The following is a 22539-nucleotide window of genomic DNA, read 5'->3' on the forward strand; positions in this document are numbered from 1 at the left end:
CCTGAGCTCCATAGAGGAAAGACAGAGTGAAAATGATTTCAATAGGTAGACAGATCTATATGGCTCCAAAGAAAGTATTCATGTAGGTTAATCTAGTGAAGTGAAGCCTCATAGCTGCAGATATTACGTGTCCCAGTTGTGATAAATCCCCATCTAGGAAATGTATATATAGGAGAGCTGTTTTTTTGTAGTGGTTAAGAGCAATGGAACTCTAATCTGGAGAACTGGGTTTGATTCCCCTCTCCTCCACTTGAAGCCAGCTGGGTGACCTTGGGTCACTCACTTAAGAGCGGCAGGACTCTAATCTGGAGAGCCAGGTTTGATTCCCCACTCCTCCCCTTGAAGCCAGCTGGGTGACCTTGGGTCAGTCACAGCTCTTCCAAAGCTCTCTCAGCCCCACCCACCCCTTCCCAGGGTGATTGTGGTGGGGATGATAATAACATACTTTGTTAACCACTCTGAGTGGGTGTTAAGTTGTCCTGAAGAGCGGTATATAAATTGAATGTTGTTATTATTATTGGATACCATGATGGCTGGAATAAAAATTGACCAGGATCAGCACATGCCCATTTTTGTGGGCCCAAGAGAAAGCCAATTAATTATAATTTTAAAAATTACTGAGACCTGAATGCTTACAGGACGTCTATGAAACACATGTTGTCCAATGCCTGCTGGGTTCTGGCTGAAACCACAAGGCAGGGCTGAGAAGTGCATTTTGGAGCCTTTTTTGAAAGTCCTTCTACCAAGTCCAGCTATTTATTCATTAAGACTTTACTTAAGGATCCCCAGAACAGCTCCTGATAGTCTTTATAACAGTATATAATCACGATAAGGAAAATAATAAACCTTTAACTATAAAACCAGAAGAACAGCCTTCTTGTAAACCCTAAAGCCATGTACAGCCATAACAGAAAAAGCTCGTAAATAACAAAAACTCAAGCCAGCAGAGAGACAGCCAGTTTGGGGTAGTGGTTAAGAGCACAGGACTCTAATCTGGAGAACCGGGTTTGATTCAGTTCAGTCACAGCTTCCCAAAGCTCTCTCAGCCCTGCCCACCTCACAGGCTGTTTTGTTGTGGGGATAATAATGACATACTTTGTAAACTGCTCTGAGTGGGTGTTAAGTCATCCTGAGGGGCGGTATATAAATCTATTATTATTATTACTACTACTACTACTACTACTACTACTACTGTTGTTGTTGTTGTTTTCAAGGAGCAGTTTTGAAAAACCCAGAAGATGAATTTTTCATTTCCTGGGTGTTCTTGGGCCAGTTCCACCTTTTTCACCTCACAGGGTTGTTGTGACGATGAACTAGAGGAGAGGAAAACATAAGCCACTTTGGGGGAAATGGAAGGGTATAAATGAAGTAAATAAATAGAAGTATTTCCTTTTACAGATCCCTTGGAAGACTGCGGTATACGAGAACTAGCTAACACAGCAAGCACCATAGTTTTCTTTATTTGGCTGTTTCTGGGCACCTATATTTACTCTTTATTTCCTTGCATATATAGTGGATTCAGTATCCAAGCGACGAATGTGGCCGGTTGGGATGCCAAACTGGTGTAAGGCAGCAACAAGGGTGGAAGCATCGGCTGTGGGTTGCATCCACCTTCACTTCCTAGATGTGTGGCACTGCCATCCATGTCCATGGCAGGTTGCAGAAATGCTGCCTCTGGAGCCCAGCCTGGACCCTGCTGGGGTGGCATGGGTGGGGGTGTGCAAAGGATAGCCAGATACCTTGACCCTCTCCTAGGAATTTCAGATTTTGCATTGAAAATGTGGCATGAAGACCATGCAAGGATCAGTTCCTGCTACAGAGGGTGTGTGATGAATTCTAAGGAAAGGGTAAATACAGACAACATTCTCTGAAAATTCTTTATAACTTCTTATACTCACATTTGTTTACGTTATAATCTCTGGAAAATGTTGCAACACACATTGAGGTTGTTAGTTGTGTAAGAAGTCCTCAGTACTCACGTTCAGAGAGATATGGGTCTCCACCCATTTGAATTTCTACTGCAGCGCTGGTATTGGGCAATGCTACATCAGTGAAAAGTAAACCTTTGGTAATTACCCAAGTTTTATTACCAACATTTTCTTTCAGAAGTGGATAGTTCTAGCTTGCTTGGATGAAAGCTGGCTTTCTGCGGATGTTATACCAGCACCAGCTAAGCTCCTTCTCCAACCCTGAACTGGAGGACAAGAGAGAGGATAGTCATTCTCTTCTGTAAATCTGTCTCTATCAGCAGACCCCTGCTTCAGAAAGGAGCTTTTTTGATTGTATGTTCTTAGTGTTAGGTACCTTGACTGGTTGGGGGCCCTGCTGGTTTACCGTCTTCCAACCTTGTGGGTGGGTGCCCTGGTTGAGCTGATGGAGATGATCTTGAAGTCAAAGATGAGTGCTCTGGGGGACTTTAATCACAGCTACATTATTAGAAGTTCAAGACTTCATGACACCATGACAAATAAGGTGCGATGGAAACTTTATGGATCATTATTAGGGTAAATCGTATGTTCATACAGCCACAGTTTGGATGAGGGCTGTGCAGAAGCGGATTTTCTTTCAACCCTGATTAGGTTTAGATAATTGCAAGTTGGGGACCCGCAAGGGCTTGTGGGGGACATCTCATTTCCCTCTCTCCCATCATGCCCTCTTTTTATTTCCTGCTCCCCATAGCCTCTACCCCTTTTCCCGCTTCTTTCTCAACTTCCCACCCACCTTTGTCTGCCCACCTGCCTTCACTTTTCCCCTCCTCCCCTCAGCAGCCTCTCCTCTATGACCCAGTTGTGTGGTGCTGGCTGAGCTGGGCCCAGCTGCGTGGTGAGAAACCTGCAAGGATTTATGGGGGGTACTTCACTTTTTCATGTATCCATTTCTGCACACCATTTCCTCTTTCCCTCCTCCTGGCAGCCTCCATATGTTTACCTCTCCCTACATACTTCTCCCTTTCAAATACACTAAACTTACCTTTTATCTGCCCCCCTATATTTTCTAATTTACTTCATTTATATACTGTCTTTCTCCATAATGGGGACCCAAAGGAGCTTATATCATTCTCCTTGCCTCGATATTATTCACACAACAAACCTGAAAGGTAGGTTAGGCTGAGAGTGTGTGACTGAAAGTCTGGTATGTCTGGTATTCTAACCCCATTTCCCCCCTGACAGTCCAAGCAAAAAAGCCCCGACTGTCTGGGGGGAAACCTGGCAACTCTATGTGTGTGTCCAACGTGAATCACAGCTACAAGTAATTTATCTTTAAAGGATGGACAGAGATGTGTGATAGTGACAAATTAGACGTGACATTTGCCGTGTGGTCAGCACAAGGACTTGCAGCCATACACCAGCAGCAAGTTCCAATGGCAACTAAGAACGGGACCACAAGTGACGCCTGACACAGGTCGGACCCTTGCCAGCTTCCCTCAAGTTCTGGCGGGAAATGTAGGCAGCTTGGCGGAATGTTGGACAAGTGACAGTTGAAAAGTCGGTTGGACAGCAGTCGGGGAGCCAAGCTGCAAGACCAGGATGCCTACATTTCCCATCAAAACTTGAGGGAAGCTGACTAGTGTCCAACCTGTGTCAGGTGTCACTTGTAGTTTGGCTCTCAGACAACATATACAAGCTCAGGCTGCACACAGCTCGCCTCTCTTGCCCTGACTGAATCTTTTCTCTCCACTCTCAGGGCCAAACTACAAGTGACGAATGACACAGGTTGAACACTTGTCAGCTTCCTTCAAGTTTTGATGGGAAATGTAGGCAGCTTGGCGGAATGTTGGACAAGTGACAGTTGAAAAGTCGGTTGGACAGCAGTCGGAGAGCCAAGCTGCAAGACCAGGATGCCTACATTTCCCATCAAAACTTGAGGGAAGCTGACTAGTGTCCAACCTGTGTCAGGTGTCACTTGTAGTTTGGCTCTCAGACAACATATACAAGCTCAGGCTGCACACAGCTCGCCTCTCTTGCCCTGACTGAATCTTTTCTCTCCACTCTCAGGGCCAAACTACAAGTGACGAATGACACAGGTTGAACACTTGCCAGCTTCCCTCAAGTTTTGGCGGGAAATGTAGGCAGCTTGGCGGAATGTTGGACAAGTGACAGTTGAAAAGTCCATTGGACAGCAGTCGGAGAGCCAAGCTGCAAGACCAGGACGCCTACATTTCCCATCAAAACTTGAGGGAAGCTGACTAGTGTCCAACCTGTGTCAGGCGTCACTTGTGGTCCCACTCTCAGTTCAAAGTGCCAGGACTGTGTAATAGGGGAAGAAGCAGCTCCTCCCCTTTCACTGCACCATTGTCCTGACCTGAAAAGTTGTGGGGGCGAGGGGGGAGCTATTTTTCCCCATCAGAGGGCCGCATCTAGAAGCATTATAGCCAGGCTTTCAGCCTGAGGGTCAGGCCTAGAGCTGGGTGGAAGATGAAACCGCAGAGAGAGAACAGCTGGGCTGTTTCCACACGTCTTACCTGCCTGCGGAACATTGCGCAAAAGACCCGGAAGACAGCGTCTTCTCGTGCGAAATTGCACCAGAAAGACGCTGTTATCCGGGAGTTTTGCGCGAAATCGCTGTCTTCCGGGTCTTTCGCGTGCTGTTTCGCAGGCAGGTAAGACGTGTGGAAATGGCCCTGCTTGATTACCCTCTCATCCCTTTTTTGTTTGGTTTCTTTTTCCTCTCATATATTGATAGCAACTTTGGGTCCCCATTGGGGAGAAAAGTCAAATATAAATATGCTAAACACTCTGCAGCATTCAGCTTCCTCGGGGGTGGGGGGTCAATTAATATGATCCACCCCTGTAGCCTGATGGATCAGACTGCTTTGCAGAATGGATTGGGGGATTTTTCAGCTTATATGGTTGGTGCTTCTGTCCTCTGGAAGGAGGGCAGGGGGAAGGTAAAGGTAGTCCCCTGTGCAAGCACCGAGTCATTACTGACCCATGGGGGGACGTCGCATCATGACGTTTTCTTGGCAGACTTTTTACGGGGTGATTTGCCATTGCCTTCCTCAGTCATCTACGCTTTACCCCCAGGAAACTGGCTACTCATTTTACCGACCTCGGAAGGATGGAAGGCTGAGTCAGCCTTGATCCGGCTATCTGAACCCGGCTTCCGCCAGGATCGAACTCAGGTCGTGAGCAGAGCTTGGGCTGCAGTACTGCAGCTTACCCCTCTGCGCCACGGGGAAATTGGCACAATTGCTCCTAGTGTCCTCTCTCAGGTATGAGCCAAGGCAGCCTCTTGGATTAATGAGAAGCAGAGAATGAAAACGCAAAGAAACAGCTAGAGTGAGAGTGGAGAAAGACTCAGGATAAATCCAACAAGGCATGGAGCTAGAGTTCATCTTAAGGCCTACTCCATGGCAGTGATGGTGGGAAAGAAAGAGTATTTCTCTGCCCCCATTGCAACCACACAGTCTAGAACTGTGGAAATCTTCCAGGCAGACAGGGACCTTTAGGGCTCCGGCCATCATTTTGCTAAGCGCTTTGTAGATAAAATCTCTCACAACTTTTCTGACTTGGACTGTACATTCTCAGTGACAGGACTGGACGGTCACCGGGTGCTGATTTGTTCAGTTGTGTGGGATACCTTTCCAGCTTGTCCATTCTGAGGATGTGGACAAGATTCTTGGAGACTTGAGATCTACCATACGCTTGTATGACTCTTGCTCCTTCCAGTTGTTTAAATCTGTTGGGGAGAACAGACTGGATCTGGAAGACGATAAACGTGTCTCGGATGATAAACGGACGATAAACGTGTCTCTTGAAGTGGGCAGTGGCACGACCATTCCTAAATAACAACAGCAGTAGTAGTAATAATAGTAAGAGTAATAATAATAACTGCGCTTATATACTGCTCTTCTAGACAGATTAGTGCCTCACTCAGAGCGGTGAACAAGTTAGTGTTATTATTATCCCCACAATAAAGCTGCTGAGAGGAGGGGCTGACCCAAGGCCACCTACTCTGCTCATGGCAGTAGTAGGATTCGAACCAGTAGAGTGCTGCTTCACAGCCAAGAAACCTACGCTGGATCCAGGAGTGTTGAATAACTATCACCAAGTCTCAGATTTACCATTCTTGAGCAAGGTGATTGAATGATGGCTGGGCAACTTCGGGGATTCTTGAATGAAGTAAATTGTTCGGATCCATTCAAATCTGTTTTCAGGCATGGTTATGGGACTGAAACAGCCTTGGACGTCTTAGTGGATGTACCAGGAGGTGGACAAGGGGAGCACCACCCTGTGACTTCTGGACTTTTCGGTGGCTTTTGCTTCCATCAATCCTCATAGTATCATTCTGGTCTGCCTTTTGAAGTTGCGACTGAGAGGCACTGTTCTGCAGTGGTTTCAGTCTTACTTCAAAGGTAGGTTTCAAAGTGCAGTGCTGGGGGACTGCTGCTTCACCCCTTGACCTCTGGGGTCCCAAAAGGTTCCATCTTCTCCCCCTTGCTTTTCAACATAAAGCTGCTGGGAGAGGTCATCCAGAGATTTGGGCTGAGTTACCACCAATATGCAGATGATACTCAGCTCTCACACTTCCAGCAGATCCCAGCGAGGAAATTGTGAACAGGTGCCTGGAGGCAGTTTTATAATGGATGAGGGCTAAGAAACTAAAAATTAATCCTGACAAAGCAGAGGTGCTACTTGTGAGGCTAAAGTTTGACTCAGAAAATGGGAATGGATTGTACTCCCTCTAAAGGAGCAGGTTCATAGCTTGGGGGTGCTGCTGGATCCTGGTCTACTGTTGGATAAGCAAGTGGCCACGGTTACCTGTCATGAGTTTTGGCTGGTGAGCCAGCTGTGGCCCTTCCTGGGCAGGAAAGATCTTGCCACTGTGGTGCATGCTCTGGTACCATCTAGGATAGACTACTGCAATGTACTCTGCATGGGGCTGCCCTTGGAAGACTGTCTGGAAGCTACAGTTGGTACAGAATGCTGCGGCCAGAGCGTTGTCTGGAGTGGAACACAGAGACCATTTCATTCCTGTCTTTTCCCATGTAGCTCCAAATTTGCTTCTGGTCCCATTTCAAGGTGGTGCTATGGGCTTTTAAAGCCCTTTATGGCTTGGGGCCAGCATAACTTAAGGACTGCCTTCTCCCATATGAACCTACCCATCCAATCATCTTCAGATGGGGCTCTTCTGGGTTTGCTCTTTCCTAAACTTGCTTTAATACAATATTTTTGGAAAGATGGCAGCATGACTAGGGTGGCTGCTATGTGGATGGGGAAGTCTGGATCTTTCCCATTCCTGCCCATACCAGCATCCTTTCCCCTTCCCTAGTCCCCCATGGCTGCCATTTCCTCCCCTACCACTGGAAATGTAGGGCAAGCCAGCATGTGGATGCTCCATTGCTATTGAGAATGCCTCTGCACTGAGAAACCCATCATCAAGTGGAAGTGACCCTAGAAAACGCAGCAAGAAAAGTGTGCCAGAAGTGTGACTATGAGCCAAAACACACGTTAAGAAAAACCTAGGTTCAGCACGTGTTCTCTTACCTCAAGGTTTGCCGGGATCTGTAGGCGTCCTGGAAGCTTAAAGTAGGCGTCCTGGAAGCTTAAAGATCTGTAGGGGTCCTGGAAGCTTAAAGTCCTGGAAGCTTAAAGGATCTGTAAGCGTCCTGGAAGCTTAAAGCTTAAAATACAGGCGCCTGTATTTCCCTTTCCCTTTTTGCTGCTCTGTAAATGCTAAACTTTAAGCTTCCAGGACGCCTACAGATCCCAGCAAACCTTGAGGTAAGAGAACACGTGCTGAACCTGGGTTTTTCTTAACGTGTGTTTTGGCTCTGTATTGTCACACAGGCAGTCTTCATCACCCTTCACAAGAAAGGATAAGGTCTCAGGGGACATTCTCTGGACATTCTGGCTAACTGGTTTACATCGTCCATGTACTGAAATCTCCACAATTCATTGCAACACTTATTGGGGCAGGCTGTTGTGTACGAAACTGATGCAGCATTAAAGGCCTGCTGGAATAGACACGTGTGACTGTGTTGCCACGGAGGGTATATTTTTCATCCTTCACGAGAAAGGATAAAGTCTCAGGGGGCACTCTCTGTAAATTCTCACTAATTCTTTAGATAGGCTTAGATGTTGCACATGATAAAATCTCCGAAAGGCATTGCAACACGTATTGGGGGTGGGCTGTTGGGTAAGAAACGGAAGTTTTCCAACTTTTGTGAAGGGGAGATGCTCCATAGCCTAGAACTGGTAGCCTTCCAAGTATGCCTCCACCACCTGCTCTAAGGGGAAATCCTTCCTGCTACATGTTGTGGGATCGATTCCTAAACAATGCCATTTATTTCTGTACTTTTAAAACATTGGTTCAAGGTCTACTTTCATTTGAAGTGGCTAAAAACACTAAACAAGACTGGTGTGTTGCTCTGGCCAGAGGCCTGGTTCACGCATTGCTTTAAGGAGATGTCTCCGAGTTAGTTGAGGGGCCTTTCAAGGGGGTGTCATCACTTTAGCTTGACCTTTATTTCTAGATTTCTATCAAAGTTCTCACAAAGAGCTGGATCCCTTAGCACAGCCATAAGGTAAAACCTTGGCGAAACAGAATCAGGGCCGTTGTCACACGGGCATCTGTTTCGTTAAATTTACGGCATATAGCGTCATCGCTGATATCGGCACAGGCCGTTGTCACACGGGCATCTGTTTCGTTAAATTTACGGCATATAGCGTCATCGCTGATATCGGCACAGGCCGTTGTCACACGGGCATCTGTTTCGTTAAATTTACGGCATATAGCGTCATCGCTGATATCGGCACAGGCCGTTGTCACACGGGCATCTGTTTCGTTAAATTTACGGCATATAGCGTCATCGCTGATATCGGCACAGGCCGTTGTCACACGGGCATCTGTTTCGTTAAATTTACGGCATATAGCGTCATCGCTGATATCGGCACAGGCCGTTGTCACACGGGCATCTGTTTCGTTAAATTTACGGCATATAGCGTCATCGCTGATATCGGAACAGGCCGTTGTCACACGGGCATCTGTTTCGTTAAATTTACGGCATATAGCGTCATCGCTGATATCGGCACAGGCCGTTGTCACACGGGCATCTGTTTCGTTAAATTTACGGCATATAGCGTCATCGCTGATATCGGAACAGGCCGTTGTCACACGGGCATCTGTTTCGTTAAATTTACGGCATATAGCGTCATCGCTGATATCGGCACAGGCCGTTGTCACACGGGCATCTGTTTCGTTAAATTTACGGCATATAGCGTCATCGCTGATATCGGCACAGGCCGTTGTCACACGGGCATCTGTTTCGTTAAATTTACGGCATATAGCGTCATCGCTGATATCGGCACAGGCCGTTGTCACACGGGCATCTGTTTCGTTAAATTTACGGCATATAGCGTCATCGCTGATATCGGCACAGGCCGTTGTCACACGGGCATCTGTTCCGTTAAATTTACGGCATATAGCGTCATCGCTGATATCGGCACAGTAACGTTTCTTTGGGTCACCTCGCGTTTCTTTGCGCTCCCAGCTGTCCACACCTAAGCGCTCTGTTCCGTTCTCTCTAATGGGCACAGAAGCAGCTCCCCCCCCTTTTTTTTGGTGTTTAATTCCGCTATAACAGAATAACATTAGATAAACATGACGGTAGCCTACTGCTGTTTCCTGAACAATCTGAAATCCATGTGCACAACTGAAGTTGTTGTCAGCTGGACGAGGCTGCAGTCTTCCGCGCCTAAGAGCCTCTCGGTAACGCAAAACTGAAAGCGGAAGTCGGATAGAATGGTTGCGGAGTTTAAAATTTTCCTGCGCAAAAAAAAAATAAAGGCATTATATCGCTATAACATCGTAATTAAAAAAAAAACGGAAAATGACTGAACACGGCCATTTTTAGCGAGGTGTGGTTTTGGGTTAAAATAAAAATTTCTCTAATGGCAATTCAGTCATTTTTACTTGTTTTCTTCAGCAGAAAATTTTCATTGTGTGATGTCGTTATAGCGATATAAGGACATTATTACAAAAAAAAAGGGGAGTCGCAGGAAGAAATGGATTCTGGGATTGAAGGGAGGGCATAGGGCGTTGCGAGGCGAAATACATTGATGTGAGGCATTCACACTGAGGCACAAAATAGCGCGACTATCAAGCACAAAGCAGAAGAGAGAAAATCGCTACAGTGTTGGAATAAGGTGGGTGTTTGCCGGGAAATTGTGCCATTTTCGCGCTTAAGAGAAGCCCGTGTGACAACGGCCCAGTTCTCATCAAGAGTTGCTGTAGCATAGTTGTTAAAGGAGCTGTGAGCTGCTATGAGCACTAGGGCTATGAACTCACCAGATGGCCTTGCGTTAGGGTTGCCAGGTCCCTCCTACCCTCCTAGCAGGAGGAGGAGGGAACCTGGCACTTACTTTGTGCCTCCAGTGTGTCTGTTTTCACGCTTCGTGCAAGCTCCCAACACATGCACAATAACATCATTACTGGAAGTGATGTCATTGCACTGGCCACATGAGCTCTCCCCGTGCTCCACATGGGGCTGATTCAACCCTTTTGGGGCCAAATGAAGTGCTGGAGCACTTGCGTGGCCAGCACAACAACGTCACTCCAGGAAGTGACATCATTGCGCCTCCCGGGAGCTCATGCACCATGGGTGTTCCCAGGGTGCCTGCTGGTGGCGGGAAACTTCTGGGGAGGGGGCTTGCTACTTGCTACCGATTTCTAGCAGATCGGCAGACAACGGAGCAAACCCCTGGGAGTTTGCCTGCCACCATTGAACACCTGGGAACTCTAACTGGGGTAAGCCACTGCTCTCAGCCTCAGCTCCCCAGTAGTAATGTGGGGATAATGATAACACTGCCTGTTCACTGCTCTGAGTGGGGCACTAATATATCTAGAAGCATGATATCAGCGCGTTGTTATTACCACCAGACATGATACCAATAAGATAGAGTAGAACTGAACGGGAGAGCAAAGGGAGACATGAAGCACGCCAGAAATAAGATGTCTGTGACTAAGAGCATGGGTAAGGCTAACACATTGTAGGGCTTGAGAGGAAGAAAGTGGAATCATTAGATCAAATCCTAATAAAGCAATAAGGTGAGAGGGATGTTACTCAGAGGCAGGGGGGCAGGTCTCCTGTTACAGCAGGTGATCTCCTGGCAATGGCCACCACACATTTCCTGCCTGCACTTCACAAGCTGGTGGGGGTAAATGGAGGGATGCCAGCGCAGGATATTGCTTCCAGCACAACATGGAAAGCAATGACCTTACACCAGGGTGATGCTCTAGGATTCACCCCAAACTCTCTGATTAAACCGTACAGTTTTGGCCAAATGCTAGACTGTTACCCCGACAAGATGACAACACTTCTGATTTTGCACTGGAAGTGACGTGGCCTATTGAAGTAATGCTGGCACATCTGTTCCTCCCAGCAACCATACTCAGAGGCAATATTTTCTGAACTCAACGCTACATCTGAAGCGGATAGCAGTTTTACTGGCTTTGCTCCTATGACTAGCAATAGCCTCATTGGTAGAAATTAAATCAGATGCATAAGATTCTTCATCTTCCTTTTAGAAAGCACTTTACTTGCTCAGTTTCTGTGTGCCTGGCAACTGCTAAAAGCACAGGAGCAGAACCAGTTTTTTAAAAAGTTGGCAACTCATTATATATATCAGAACAGACAATCGTGAAATACTTTGCTAAAACATTTGAATGTTTGGGGGCATTGTTCTTGGGGGCATCTCTCTCTCTCTCTCTCTCTCTCACACACACACACACACACACATGCCAGACAGGAAAGAGTTGCTTGCAACACCCCTGTACCAAACATCAGCTGCAAAAAGTTTGCTTCTGCCTTCTGTTTGCTCTGGATGGGCAGGAGCAAGCTCTGGACCTGCCTCCAGGAAAGGGGTCATCTTTGTACACTTTTCTTGTGCAGTATAAAATAAACCAAGTCCCTAGTACAGTTACAGATTGACTCAGCCATGGCTCCCCCTAGCATCACAGTCCGCCTTACTAGGGATGCCGATGCCGAGATAACTGCCCCAGTCCTGCCATACTGTGGGCAGAACTACTGGGACCTGAAGCAACAGCATCTCCAGCATGGAGGCCTCTTCATTGATCCTTTCTTTAAACCCTGTCCTGAATCGATTGGATACAACGAGCTTGGGCCTGGCTCAGAGGCAACCCAGGGGCTGATTTGGAAGAGGCCCAAGGTAGGCTGAGATTCACTTGCATCTGCGCTATAATAACCAGGTGTCGTGGCTAGAATCAGAGGCTAATGTGTTACATCCAAGCTTGCAAGGGGGGCTTGGGTCAGTATCATGGTGTCTTACTTACCCTACTCCATAGGGTTGTTGTTGTACTTTCGAAATGAGCTAAGCTCCCTAGGGGAGAGGGGGAGGCAAAGGTGACAAAGAATTAAAATTTATGTTGGCAAGTAAATACTGGTGTTAATTTCTACCCAAGAATGTAAATAGCAATAATGCAGATGCCAGACCTGAAAAATAGATGAAGAAACCTCAACTCCTCTCCTTTTTCATTCCTTGTATCTGATGAAGGGAGCTCTGACTCTCGAAAGCTCATACCCTGGAAATCTAGTTGGTCTTTAAGGTGTTACTGGTCTTGAATCTTGCTCCACAACTCTTTATTGTTTCTGCAGGAAATCTGCAGATACCCCAAGTTTATCTGTGAAGGAATGAGCCGGACAGATGTCTGCCAGGGGGGGCTGAGTAAGTTTTCATCAGTTCTCCTTCAGACCTTCAGTATCTGATTTTGACACCCTTGCCTTTTTCCTGATGGTCCCTCTGTCCTTTTAACAGGTAGCTAGTAACCCAGTGGGTGAAGCTGTTGCCATAGCCCTAGGAAAAACCTTTAGTAGCGCATTTCCATTTGTATTAATGGAACTGGTCTGGAGCCACCAGAAAGGATCAAAGTCCCTCCCATAACCTGCAATTTTAGCAGTATATTGGAGATTAACAGTTGGATTATTAACACCAGCGGTGAGCACAGGAACCTTTTCCCATCTTTGCATTTCCATGCTAGGAAAAACTACACTAAAGTCAGTGTTCTGTTTGTTTTTTTTAAAAAGGAGAGTATCTTAATTTGCACTTCAAGGGTATATCTGTACTGCAAAATGTAAACCAGGTGTAACTGATACAGCTTCCCGCCTTGAACAGTAGTGCTGTAACAAAAAAGAGGAATGTTCACATTATGCATCTCCATAAAGTTTCCAAAGAGGCTGTCCTTGAAGCCACAGAGAGGATATGAGGATAAGCCAGAAGCCCAAGGCTCAGGTTGTGTTTGTGTGGGTGCATTCTCCACACCGGCTATTTCAAACGGTGCCAAGGAAATCGATGTCTCTTGCTTGCCACAGGTGACTGCTGGTTCCTGGCTGCAGCTGCCTCCCTCACCTTGTACCCACAGCTGATGGGGAGGGTGGTTCCTCAGGACCAAAATTTTGATGGCGAGGATTATGTCGGCATCTTCCATTTCCAGGTGAGTCTGGCAGGCCCTTGTTTCCCAAGAGGCAACAGCCTGCAGGTTACATTAAACTTTCCAGGCTTCTTCCTGTTGCCCTCGTGGTTACTCAGAATGATTGACGGCATCCCAGTCCTGATGAAGGCAGAGAGAGGGAGGGAGGGGTGGCAATAAGGAATGCATGTCAGCAAATGGATACCTTATTGCATTTGGAGAGAACAGATTTTGGGGATAAGTATAAAGGCTTTATGGAAAAGGGAGTTTTGAGGAAGTCTTTGAAGTGGGAGCAGTGAAAGTAATAGGAAAAGATGACGACCCCAATCCTTAAGCATGCTGCATTGCTAACCGAGGCTGGCAACCATTTTGAGAGGGTTGAGGGAAGCGCGGCTTCCATGGTGCGCACAGACTTTCCTTTTTATTACACGTTGCACGTTGTCTGGCAGGTTTGGCCAATAGTACATCGCTTTGTTAATTTCAAATGTTAATGATAGGATGCTTTGGAGGTCTACCATTCAGAGGGTCACCGTAGGTTAAGGAGACTCGACGACACACCACACACACCCCATCTCAAATGGCCTTCAGCTCCTTGACAAGCAAAGTCTCTCTGCAGCCCTGTCCTCTTTATTCATTCATCCCTCTCTGCCTTCCCAGTTCTGGCAATACGGCCAGTGGGTGGACGTGGTGGTGGATGACCTGCTGCCCACTGTGAATGGAGAACTGCTTTTTGTGAAATCTGCAGAAAATAATGAGTTCTGGATGCCCTTGCTGGAGAAAGCGTACGCCAAGTGAGTTGGGAGTGCAATTTAATTCTCAGTTGTCTTGCTCCTCATGCTAGTGTAGACACTGTGGCAACATTTTGCCTTGTATTAACGTGCGTTGTAGCATTTAATCCTCACCTTTGGGCTAGCCAGAATGCATAATGATCAATGATTTAATTGTAAGCTGAACAGCTTTTGCCTTTGTGATAGACAGTGTGGTGTAGTGGTTAGAGTGTTGGACTAGGATCTAGGAGATCCAGGTTCAAATCCCCACTCTGCTATGGAAGCTTGCTAGGTGATCTGGGACCAATCACATACCCTCAGCCTAACCTACCTCACAGGGTTGTTGTGAGGATAAAATGGAGGAGAGGAGAAAGATGTAAGCATTTTTGGTCCCCGCTTAAGAGAAAGCTGGGATATAAAGGAAGTAAATAAATCAATAATGAAGAGAAATGGAATTAGTTTGGCTGAACCTAGTTAATGGGTAGGAACATCAGTAGGAATACCAAAGGGACTGTGAGTCAGTGGCAATGAGAAAAACTCCTGGGTTCCCATCTGCTCTAATATATTTGTCTCCCCAAACTAAAGAGAAAGCCCAGAGATCTCATGGGTGGTTTTAAATGTTCATTTTTAAAAAGAGCACAAGCAGAGAAACATATGTAGGCTTTCGGTGTTTTTATAACTAATTGTACAAATCGTACAAATGTGATTTTGATCGTACAAATGTGAAAGAATGAGCTACAATTTCTCATCTCCTATAGAAATTGTGTAAAATTAGCCTAATGGATGGGGTTCTAAAAGCTCACTTAGCTAATTGGATTTGACCCAAAGGCAACTGGTTAGTGACCAGCCATTCCCTGAACTGTCTCCCTATTCCACTTTGTATGCATTTCAGCATGTGGTTCTTCAGTCGATATTTTCCTCTGCTTTTCCCTTTACCTCCCACAAAGATTGAATGGCTCCTATGAGGCTTTGAACAACGGATACATGAACGAGGCCTTTGTGGACTTTACTGGTGGAATTGGGGAAACGATCCCCCTGAAGACACCTAACCCAGAGCTCTTCAGGACCATTAAGCAGGCAGTGAGGAAGCGCTCTATGGTGGGAGCATACATCCAGGTAGGAGAAGGCAAAGGATTGCAGAAATTCTTACTCAGGCCATTTTGTGAAAGGGTGAAACGGGATATTGGGTGCAGAATTCAGCTTATACTAGAAGCCATTTTATAAAGCAAGATTCTAGACTTTATGGCTGCAAGGAGAACAATTTATGAGCAATACCTGGAGGAAGTGCAAAAGCCAAAGGATGACTGAATGGGTTTCAGCATTTTCCATGGCTGCTTCTTCCTTCCCACAGCTTAGACCATCTCCTGGCAATTAATGCCCACTAAGGTGACCATTCTGGTGTAACGAACTTTTGCCCATGTTTGAAACTAAGCTTCTACTAGCCCAAAGAAAGATGTATCTTTTCTCTTAGAAAGCTTACAGCAATTAGTTCTCAGACCTGTCAAACAGATAAGTTCTTTGAACCAGCTGTTTATCAGTACATTTATTTATATAGGGTTCAGTATTGCTTTGCAACTCTTTATCAAACACACAGACACCTGTCTAGAGTGTATTTCACTTTATTGAAAATACACCCTAGTTTTTTAATGAAGCAAGTCATCAAAATATAAATGGTTATTAATATAAATCCTATAATAACAGAACACAGAAAGGCAATAAGAAATAAGTTTGCTAACATTTCTTAATAAATTCCAAGTTCAACATAATCAAAGTTTCTATGAAATGCATAGGTAAAAATAAGTTTTCACCTAAATTCTCTCAAGAGATTTCTTCCATCAGAGCTCTGCCATTCTATCTGAGTTTGCAATTTTATACATCATCATATGCACATATCTAAGGTCTGTTCACATGATAGCACAAACAAATGGTAATTGGTCTGGTGCTTCATTGAATATTCATAGTTTCTATTGTATAACCTTCCAATTAGTAAAAAATGACGTTATACTCACACTTGCAAAACAAAACTATAAATTGCTGAGAAGTGTCAGAAAAAGTTAAGTTAAGAGATTACTATTGGTTGAATCTCTGATAGAGGAACATTAATCTCGATAGAGTCCACTATTTTAATTAACTGTCAAAAGATTAAAGCACACCTGTTAGAATTACCTAACACACAGAAAAAAACACACAGACGGTTCATGCAAAGTCTCTAAGTTCATCTAGAATACAAGTACATGGCCTAGTATTGCTCAGTATTGATTATTGTCATGTGCTTTTATCTATATTGGTACAACACTGGGCTACTAGCCAATAAAAGGTATGCTCAACAAGTAGCCATAACAATATCAAGAGCCCTGAGATCCTTTAATCAGCTTCCAACATCAGAGCAAATAAAGCTGAGGTCCCGTAAATGAACCAGAAAACTGACCGAAATGGATCAAGGAAGGCTGTACTATCCAGATGCGCCATTTTGGTTGCCTTCAGGTTAAAGACCCTAAAGAGACGGAAATGAAAACCCCAGAGGGATTGGTGAAGAACCACGCATACTCCATCATAGGGGTCCACAAGGTAAGTCCTGGAAAATTTCATTGCCTCCTCCTCTTCCTCTGATCTGTATGAGGGAGCAGCAGAGGGATGGTCAGCAGAACAAGATGAAAGCCAGGTGGGTCTCACAGAAAATGGGGACAGGCCAAAGCATCACATTTGTGGGGGAGACGAGTGCTTGCATGCCTGCCCTGCCCTGTTTGTACTGAGCATCTGCATGTCTATGAGGGTCTCTAGAGAAAAAAGGACATGTGCAGGTCCTAAAATTGGAATGAACTTTTTTTTTGCGTAGGGAGCTTGTTGTGCACGACTCCTAGCAGCTGCTCCTGCCAAAATTCCTGTTTTATGCATCTGTTCAGAAGGCAAAGGAGCCCCCTTCTTCTTTGCATCTAATTGTATACTTTCTATAAAATGCAACACCTCTCCCTCCTCCTTTTTGTTCTGATTCCTAGGTGGAGGGCAAGAAGGTGAAGCTACTCCGGCTACGGAACCCCTGGGGCGAGGTGGAGTGGAAAGGCCAGTGGAGTGACCAGTGAGTATGTCCCAATGGCATTGTGGATAGGACAGTGGTTGTGGGGTTGGGGCAGGATGCCAGAATGGGGTGGCATGTTGGGAAATGGAGCCTAATCATCAGCCAGTTATTACAACCTTACTTTGGCTTCCATAGATTGAATGTGGCACTTGGACTATCAATAGTTGTAGGCTTGTTGGTGCCTAGTTGTCAGATCTTGTTAATGTAAGTTGATCAATCGCACAAGTGGTGGCTCTGCTTTGAGGATATTTCTTTTTTGGTCTTTTAATCTCACCAGTACATAACAATCTCCCACCCTGCCTGCTCCCCCAACCCACAGAATGAAATCACAGGTACACTGTAATGTGAAGGAAGATTCAAATGCATTGGTAAACCAATGCACCTGCATGGCCACCAACAGATACAGAAAACTGGTATAAGTGTTATAGAGCTGCTTTTCTGTTTTTCTCGTATGCACACTAATGGTGGGAACCGGGCTGAAAATGCTTTAAGTGGCATGTGGGAATTTGGCCATAGAAGCAGCGTGGGTGCACTGAATGTTTTTGCTCCCTGGCTCGTTTCTACAGCATCTCAGACCACAATTCATTTGATTTTTTCCCCCCTCGCTTCAGTTCACCAGCGTGGTCATATCTGGATCCTGCCCTCCAGAACAAGTTGTGCGTGAGCAAGGAGGATGGGGAGTTTTGGTATGGGATTTGTCCTCGTCTCTTATACAGCTTTATCTGCACAGTAGGTTTCTAAATGGTTGGAAACTGATCCAGGTTTTCCATGCACCCCTTCCCCACAGTCTCTGACAATATGTATTTATTTATTTAATTTATAGTCCACTTTCCCTGCATGTGGGCTCAAAGCGAATTTACATCATAATACGTAAACAAGGTCCATGTTGCTCATAACATTGGGAATCCATAATCCAATCCAAACATATACTTTAACTTCGTCCTTATTTGGACTGGAGCAACGGTGCTGTGTGGGTGGGTGAAGGGGTTAACTCTTTCCTATACACCATTTCCTTGATATAAATCACATCCCCTGAGTTGCTACTAGATCTGATTGGGTGGGTGGAGGGAGGGAGGGAGGAAAATACATACCCACGCGCACACACACACATATCAATACTAATGCACACGGTGATTAATAGAGTACCAAAAGGTAGGTTCTTGCTCCAATCAAACTTTTGACATGAGACAACAAAGACGGGGGGGGGGGGGAGGGAGATGGAGATAAACAGAGAATGCAAATGCATTCATATCAGGATTGGCTTAAAGGGCGATGAGTGGCAACCTGGGCCTGATCTTTTAACTGCATAACACTCTCTTATAACTGCATAACACTCCCTTTGCTCTTTCTATTAGGATGGACCTTGTTGATTTTCAGCGTTACTTCGATGTCCTGGAAATCTGCCACTTGAGTGTGGAGGCGCTGCAGGAGGAGAGGGTTCCCTCATCTTGGAATGTCAGCTGCATCCAAGGAAGCTGGGTCAAAGGTTACACAGCTGGAGGACGCCAGCCCTTCAGCCCTTGGGGTAATCTCTGAGCTGGAATCCATTGGGTTGGACTGTGGGCCACTGGAAATGTTGGTAGGAGCTCAAGGCTAAGGTCTATGTGGCCCTTTACAGTAAAAGCAAAAGTACTCTGATATGTCTCTGCCCCAAGGTGCTTACAATCTCTATTTGATAATGGGGAAAGAAAGGGGGGAGGACAAAGAGTGAGCTTGAGCAAATGCATAAATCGATACTTTGTGTGATTCATGGAAAAGGAAAGTTTTGAGGAGGGATTTAAAGGGAAGGAAGAAGAAACTGATGCAGCGCATGTGTCCTGGGTGGGACATTCAATGCAAGGTGCTGCTATAGAGGGCTCCTAAGGAAGCATCTGGAATATACCCCTTTTGCTTCTCTGATATTGAATGCCTCCCTCCTCTCCAACTTTGACCAGAATTTCCTTACAGCACAGTTAAATCAAATAATAGCACCGGCTGTTGACAAATGACCGTATCTGATGCAGGGGAATACACTTCAGTATTGTTTAGTGAACTAATTTGCTCTTTTAATGGGTGATCCATTGAGGAGGGGTGGCAGAAAATAAATAGCTGATGCGGGGGTCCCAACGGCTGCTCCTCAGGCAGTGGAGTAGGGAACACTGCAGGAAGAGGCCATGACATCACTGGAGGTTCTCCAAAGTATTACCACCCCAGAGTGTCCATCAATTCAACTTGTCTTTGTTCAAAACAGAGGGGACAGAACAGAGAAGATAAAGGGAATTCTGCCGTTCAAGTCTTCCAAAATGTGTCCAAATATCTGAGTTGTTTTGGTTCTGACACCTTCCCTATTTCCCCCCACGGTGCAGATACCTTCTGGATGAACCCCCAATATCATGTTTCGCTGCGGGAACCGGATGAGGCCCAGCTGAAGAGGCAAAAGAGAAAGGAGCATCAAAGCCAAGATCCTACCTGCAGCCTCCTTGTCTCCCTGATGCAGAAGGACCGGCGCAGGGACAGACGGAGAGGATTCCTTCTCATCTGCTTTGACATCTTCCAGGTAGACACGTGTGGCCTCTTAGGAGCTGGACGTGAGATCGGTTGGTGAGATTTGTCTGTGGTTAGTAGAGAATATGAGCAAAGAGGTGTCTCAGGCTCACTGCCGTTATATTAAATTGTCCCACTTCTTCTCCTGCTTGGAATTCCGGTTACCAGGTAGAGCAATCTGGGGGACCGGATGCTGCCAATCCTTAATCTAATAGAACAATTCTCATTAACAGAGCACCCTGAGTTCACAGCCCTTCATATACATTAACGAAGTAATCCTTCCAGTTGGACTGTCTGTGGTTCAGCGTTTATGCAGATGTAGGGATGGAAGTGGAGCTGGGGGCATGTGGATGAGGCTGAGAAACAGTCCCTTGCTTAAAGCCATCCAGTGAGCTATCACAGAGACACCATAAAGGCACCAATTCTCTGGCCCCCTGATGAAGATGTCACTTTGGAAGTAGCACTGGCTGCCTGCTTCAGTGCCCCCCAAAATGCCTGCTGAGCTTCTTATTAAACAATCAAACAGATTTTTAAAAAATCTACCTCCTCAGTACATTTCCATTCCTCAAAGGCAGATGTTTTTAAGATTGTATATTCTTCTGCACCTTAGAAACAGATGAAAGAATAAAGAAAGAAACTTGTCATAAAAATAACTTGTGTTTATTTCCTTTCCTGGCTTTTGTTCCATTGACTTCCTATTCATTTATTAAAGTTTACCCCCCCCCCATTTTTTCCTGCAGGTTCCCAATCAGGTAACCATCCAAGAGGTTTCTCCTTTTTTGAGGGTCTCCTTTCCCCTGTCATTGCTGCATCCTGATGTTAAGAAGAAATTTGGCTGGGAGCAGGATGGAAAGAGAAAAGGCGCACTGAATAAGAAAAAGGAAGTAAAACGTATCAAGGGTTGTTATCTATGTAGAACAGGAGTTGCCAAAGTACTTGGTTCTAGGTGCCTCTTATGTTCTTCACACATTGTTCCAGGGATTGTCAGCAGGCAGTGTTATAATAAAAATAGCACCAAAGGGCTTGTGAGTTGACAAGCGCTCATGCAGAATATTACATATAAACTGACATATGAAATCCACTTAAGGGAGGTTAAATTGAAGTATGGAATCTCTGTTTCTTACACATCGATAACACTTTGGGGGTGGCACAAGAGACATGTAATATTGATTGGAGGGGGCTTCCTCCAGGCCTCAGGCCCTCACTTCTTCATCTGTTAAAAATCAGTATTCAGGTGGTTATTCTAATGGCACTATCTAGCTAGGCCAACTTTTCTCCGTGTTGTGTACAACCCCAGCCCCTGCTTTCAGAATTCACTTGAGCACTTGAATCTCCTTTTCTAAAAGGAAGCCCCACACCCAGTTGTGGAAACTAATCTAAAAAATTTGAAGAGTGCTTTGCTCAGAGGCAAAGAGATTCTGAGATATGCCCGCTCTACATTAAAGTCCAGTAACTGAACAACTCAACTGTAAACACAGTACCAAAAGAATACTGGCTATTGGGAATCATGCAAGAAATGAGTGATCTGTGAATCTGTTGTGATCTTGTGAAGGTCAGGCAAAAATACGGCCTCCCCTGTCAATGCTTGTACTGCTAGAGCTATATCTAGTACATAGTTGTTGGCCATCTTGCAGTGTAGAGCTGTCTAGGGAGATTGCACTTCTTCCCAGACAGAAGATCCTCATAGACGGCATTTTCTTCCAGTATCTACAGGTGAAGAGCACAGCTCAAAGGAAGGAACTGCTCCCTGATCTCATACCCAGCTCTCACACTTTCTTTGGGTCTGAAAGGGACATCAACGGGCGCCTTCAGCTGCCACCTGGGGATTACTTGATCATCCCCAGCACCCAAAACCCACTGGAGGAAGCTGAGTTCACCCTCCGCATCTTCACTGAAAAGGAGCATCAGTTCTTGTGAGTTTTCTTCTTGAAACACTTTTTATCTGTAACATGTTTCCAGCCCTCATAGTTTTGAGACTGTACCCTGCCACTAGATTTGTGGGTATGGCCAGCCATATCAAATGGAACACAGAGAGGGGGAAAGCACATTTAGGTCTTTTTTGCAAACCATGCATGGCAAATTGCAGAGATTTAATTTATAATTGTGTTTTTACTGGGAACAGAGGCTCCATTGGAGTTTTTCACCTCTTGAGATAAATTCTTGCGCCAACTCTGAATCTGGTAAGAGAAAAGAGATTCCAGGAACCTGGAATACGTTGGTTACTTCATCTAGAATTCAGATTCAGAAATTTGGAAATGGAAGAGAAATGGAAACATCTGATCTATATCTTGTTTGGTATTCCTAAATCTCAGTGATTCAGATTACAACTTGGTTGGCACTAATTCATGGGAATATACCCTGATCTTGTATGTACCACCTGTTATATTGGGGCGACCAGGAGAACAGATTATGCTTTCAAATAATTTCTTTACAAGTTGTTGCCTTTTCTAATTTGCTAAAAACAATTGCCTTTCCAAGTCAGACCAAAGATCCAGCTATTTCATTTCCTCTTTCATTTCATTTTGTGTACAAGTATATGCTTTGGGATGAAGGGTACCACTGCCCCCTTGTGTTGATCTCTGATATCTGCTATTCTGCAGTATGGTGGTGGGGCGTGCCATCAAGTCATAATTGACTTATGGGGACCCCTGCTGGGGTCCTCAAGGCAAGAGACTAAGAGAGGTGGTTTGCCATCACCTGCCTCTGCAACCCTGGTCTTCCTTAGAGGTTTCCCATCCAATTACT

General features: G+C 45.4%; 1 protein-coding gene across 1 annotated transcript; it reads left to right on the plus strand.

The window, feature by feature from the left end:
* The first annotated feature begins 11939 nt into the window (after positions 1–11939).
* Positions 11940–22425, plus strand: LOC129342991 (calpain-8-like). The gene is made up of 12 exons (XM_054998950.1): positions 11940–12170; positions 12617–12686; positions 13331–13452; positions 14086–14219; positions 15143–15311; positions 16680–16763; positions 17192–17271; positions 17883–17957; positions 18627–18796; positions 19617–19851; positions 21585–21707; positions 22395–22425. Exons 1-12 carry the CDS (start codon positions 11940–11942, stop codon positions 22423–22425), a joined length of 1524 nt encoding a protein of 507 aa, XP_054854925.1.
* The last annotated feature ends 114 nt before the right edge of the window (positions 22426–22539 follow it).

This window comes from Eublepharis macularius, chromosome 15 (genome assembly GCF_028583425.1).
Source record: "Eublepharis macularius isolate TG4126 chromosome 15, MPM_Emac_v1.0, whole genome shotgun sequence".
Lineage (NCBI taxonomy): Eukaryota > Metazoa > Chordata > Lepidosauria > Squamata > Eublepharidae > Eublepharis > Eublepharis macularius.

What these genes read in the sequence shown, in the direction of transcription:
- LOC129342991 (XM_054998950.1), top strand. Translation starts at nt 11,940, where the DNA reads ATGGCTCCCCCTAGCATCACAGTCCGCCTTACTAGGGATGCCGATGCC. An exon ending in CTGGAGAAAGCGTACGCCAA is followed by an intron (nt 14,220 to 15,142) that starts GTGAGTTGGGAG and finishes CCTCCCACAAAG; the next exon opens with ATTGAATGGCTCCTATGAGG. An exon ending in GAAAAGGAGCATCAGTTCTT is followed by an intron (nt 21,708 to 22,394) that starts GTGAGTTTTCTT and finishes GCTATTCTGCAG; the next exon opens with TATGGTGGTGGGGCGTGCCA.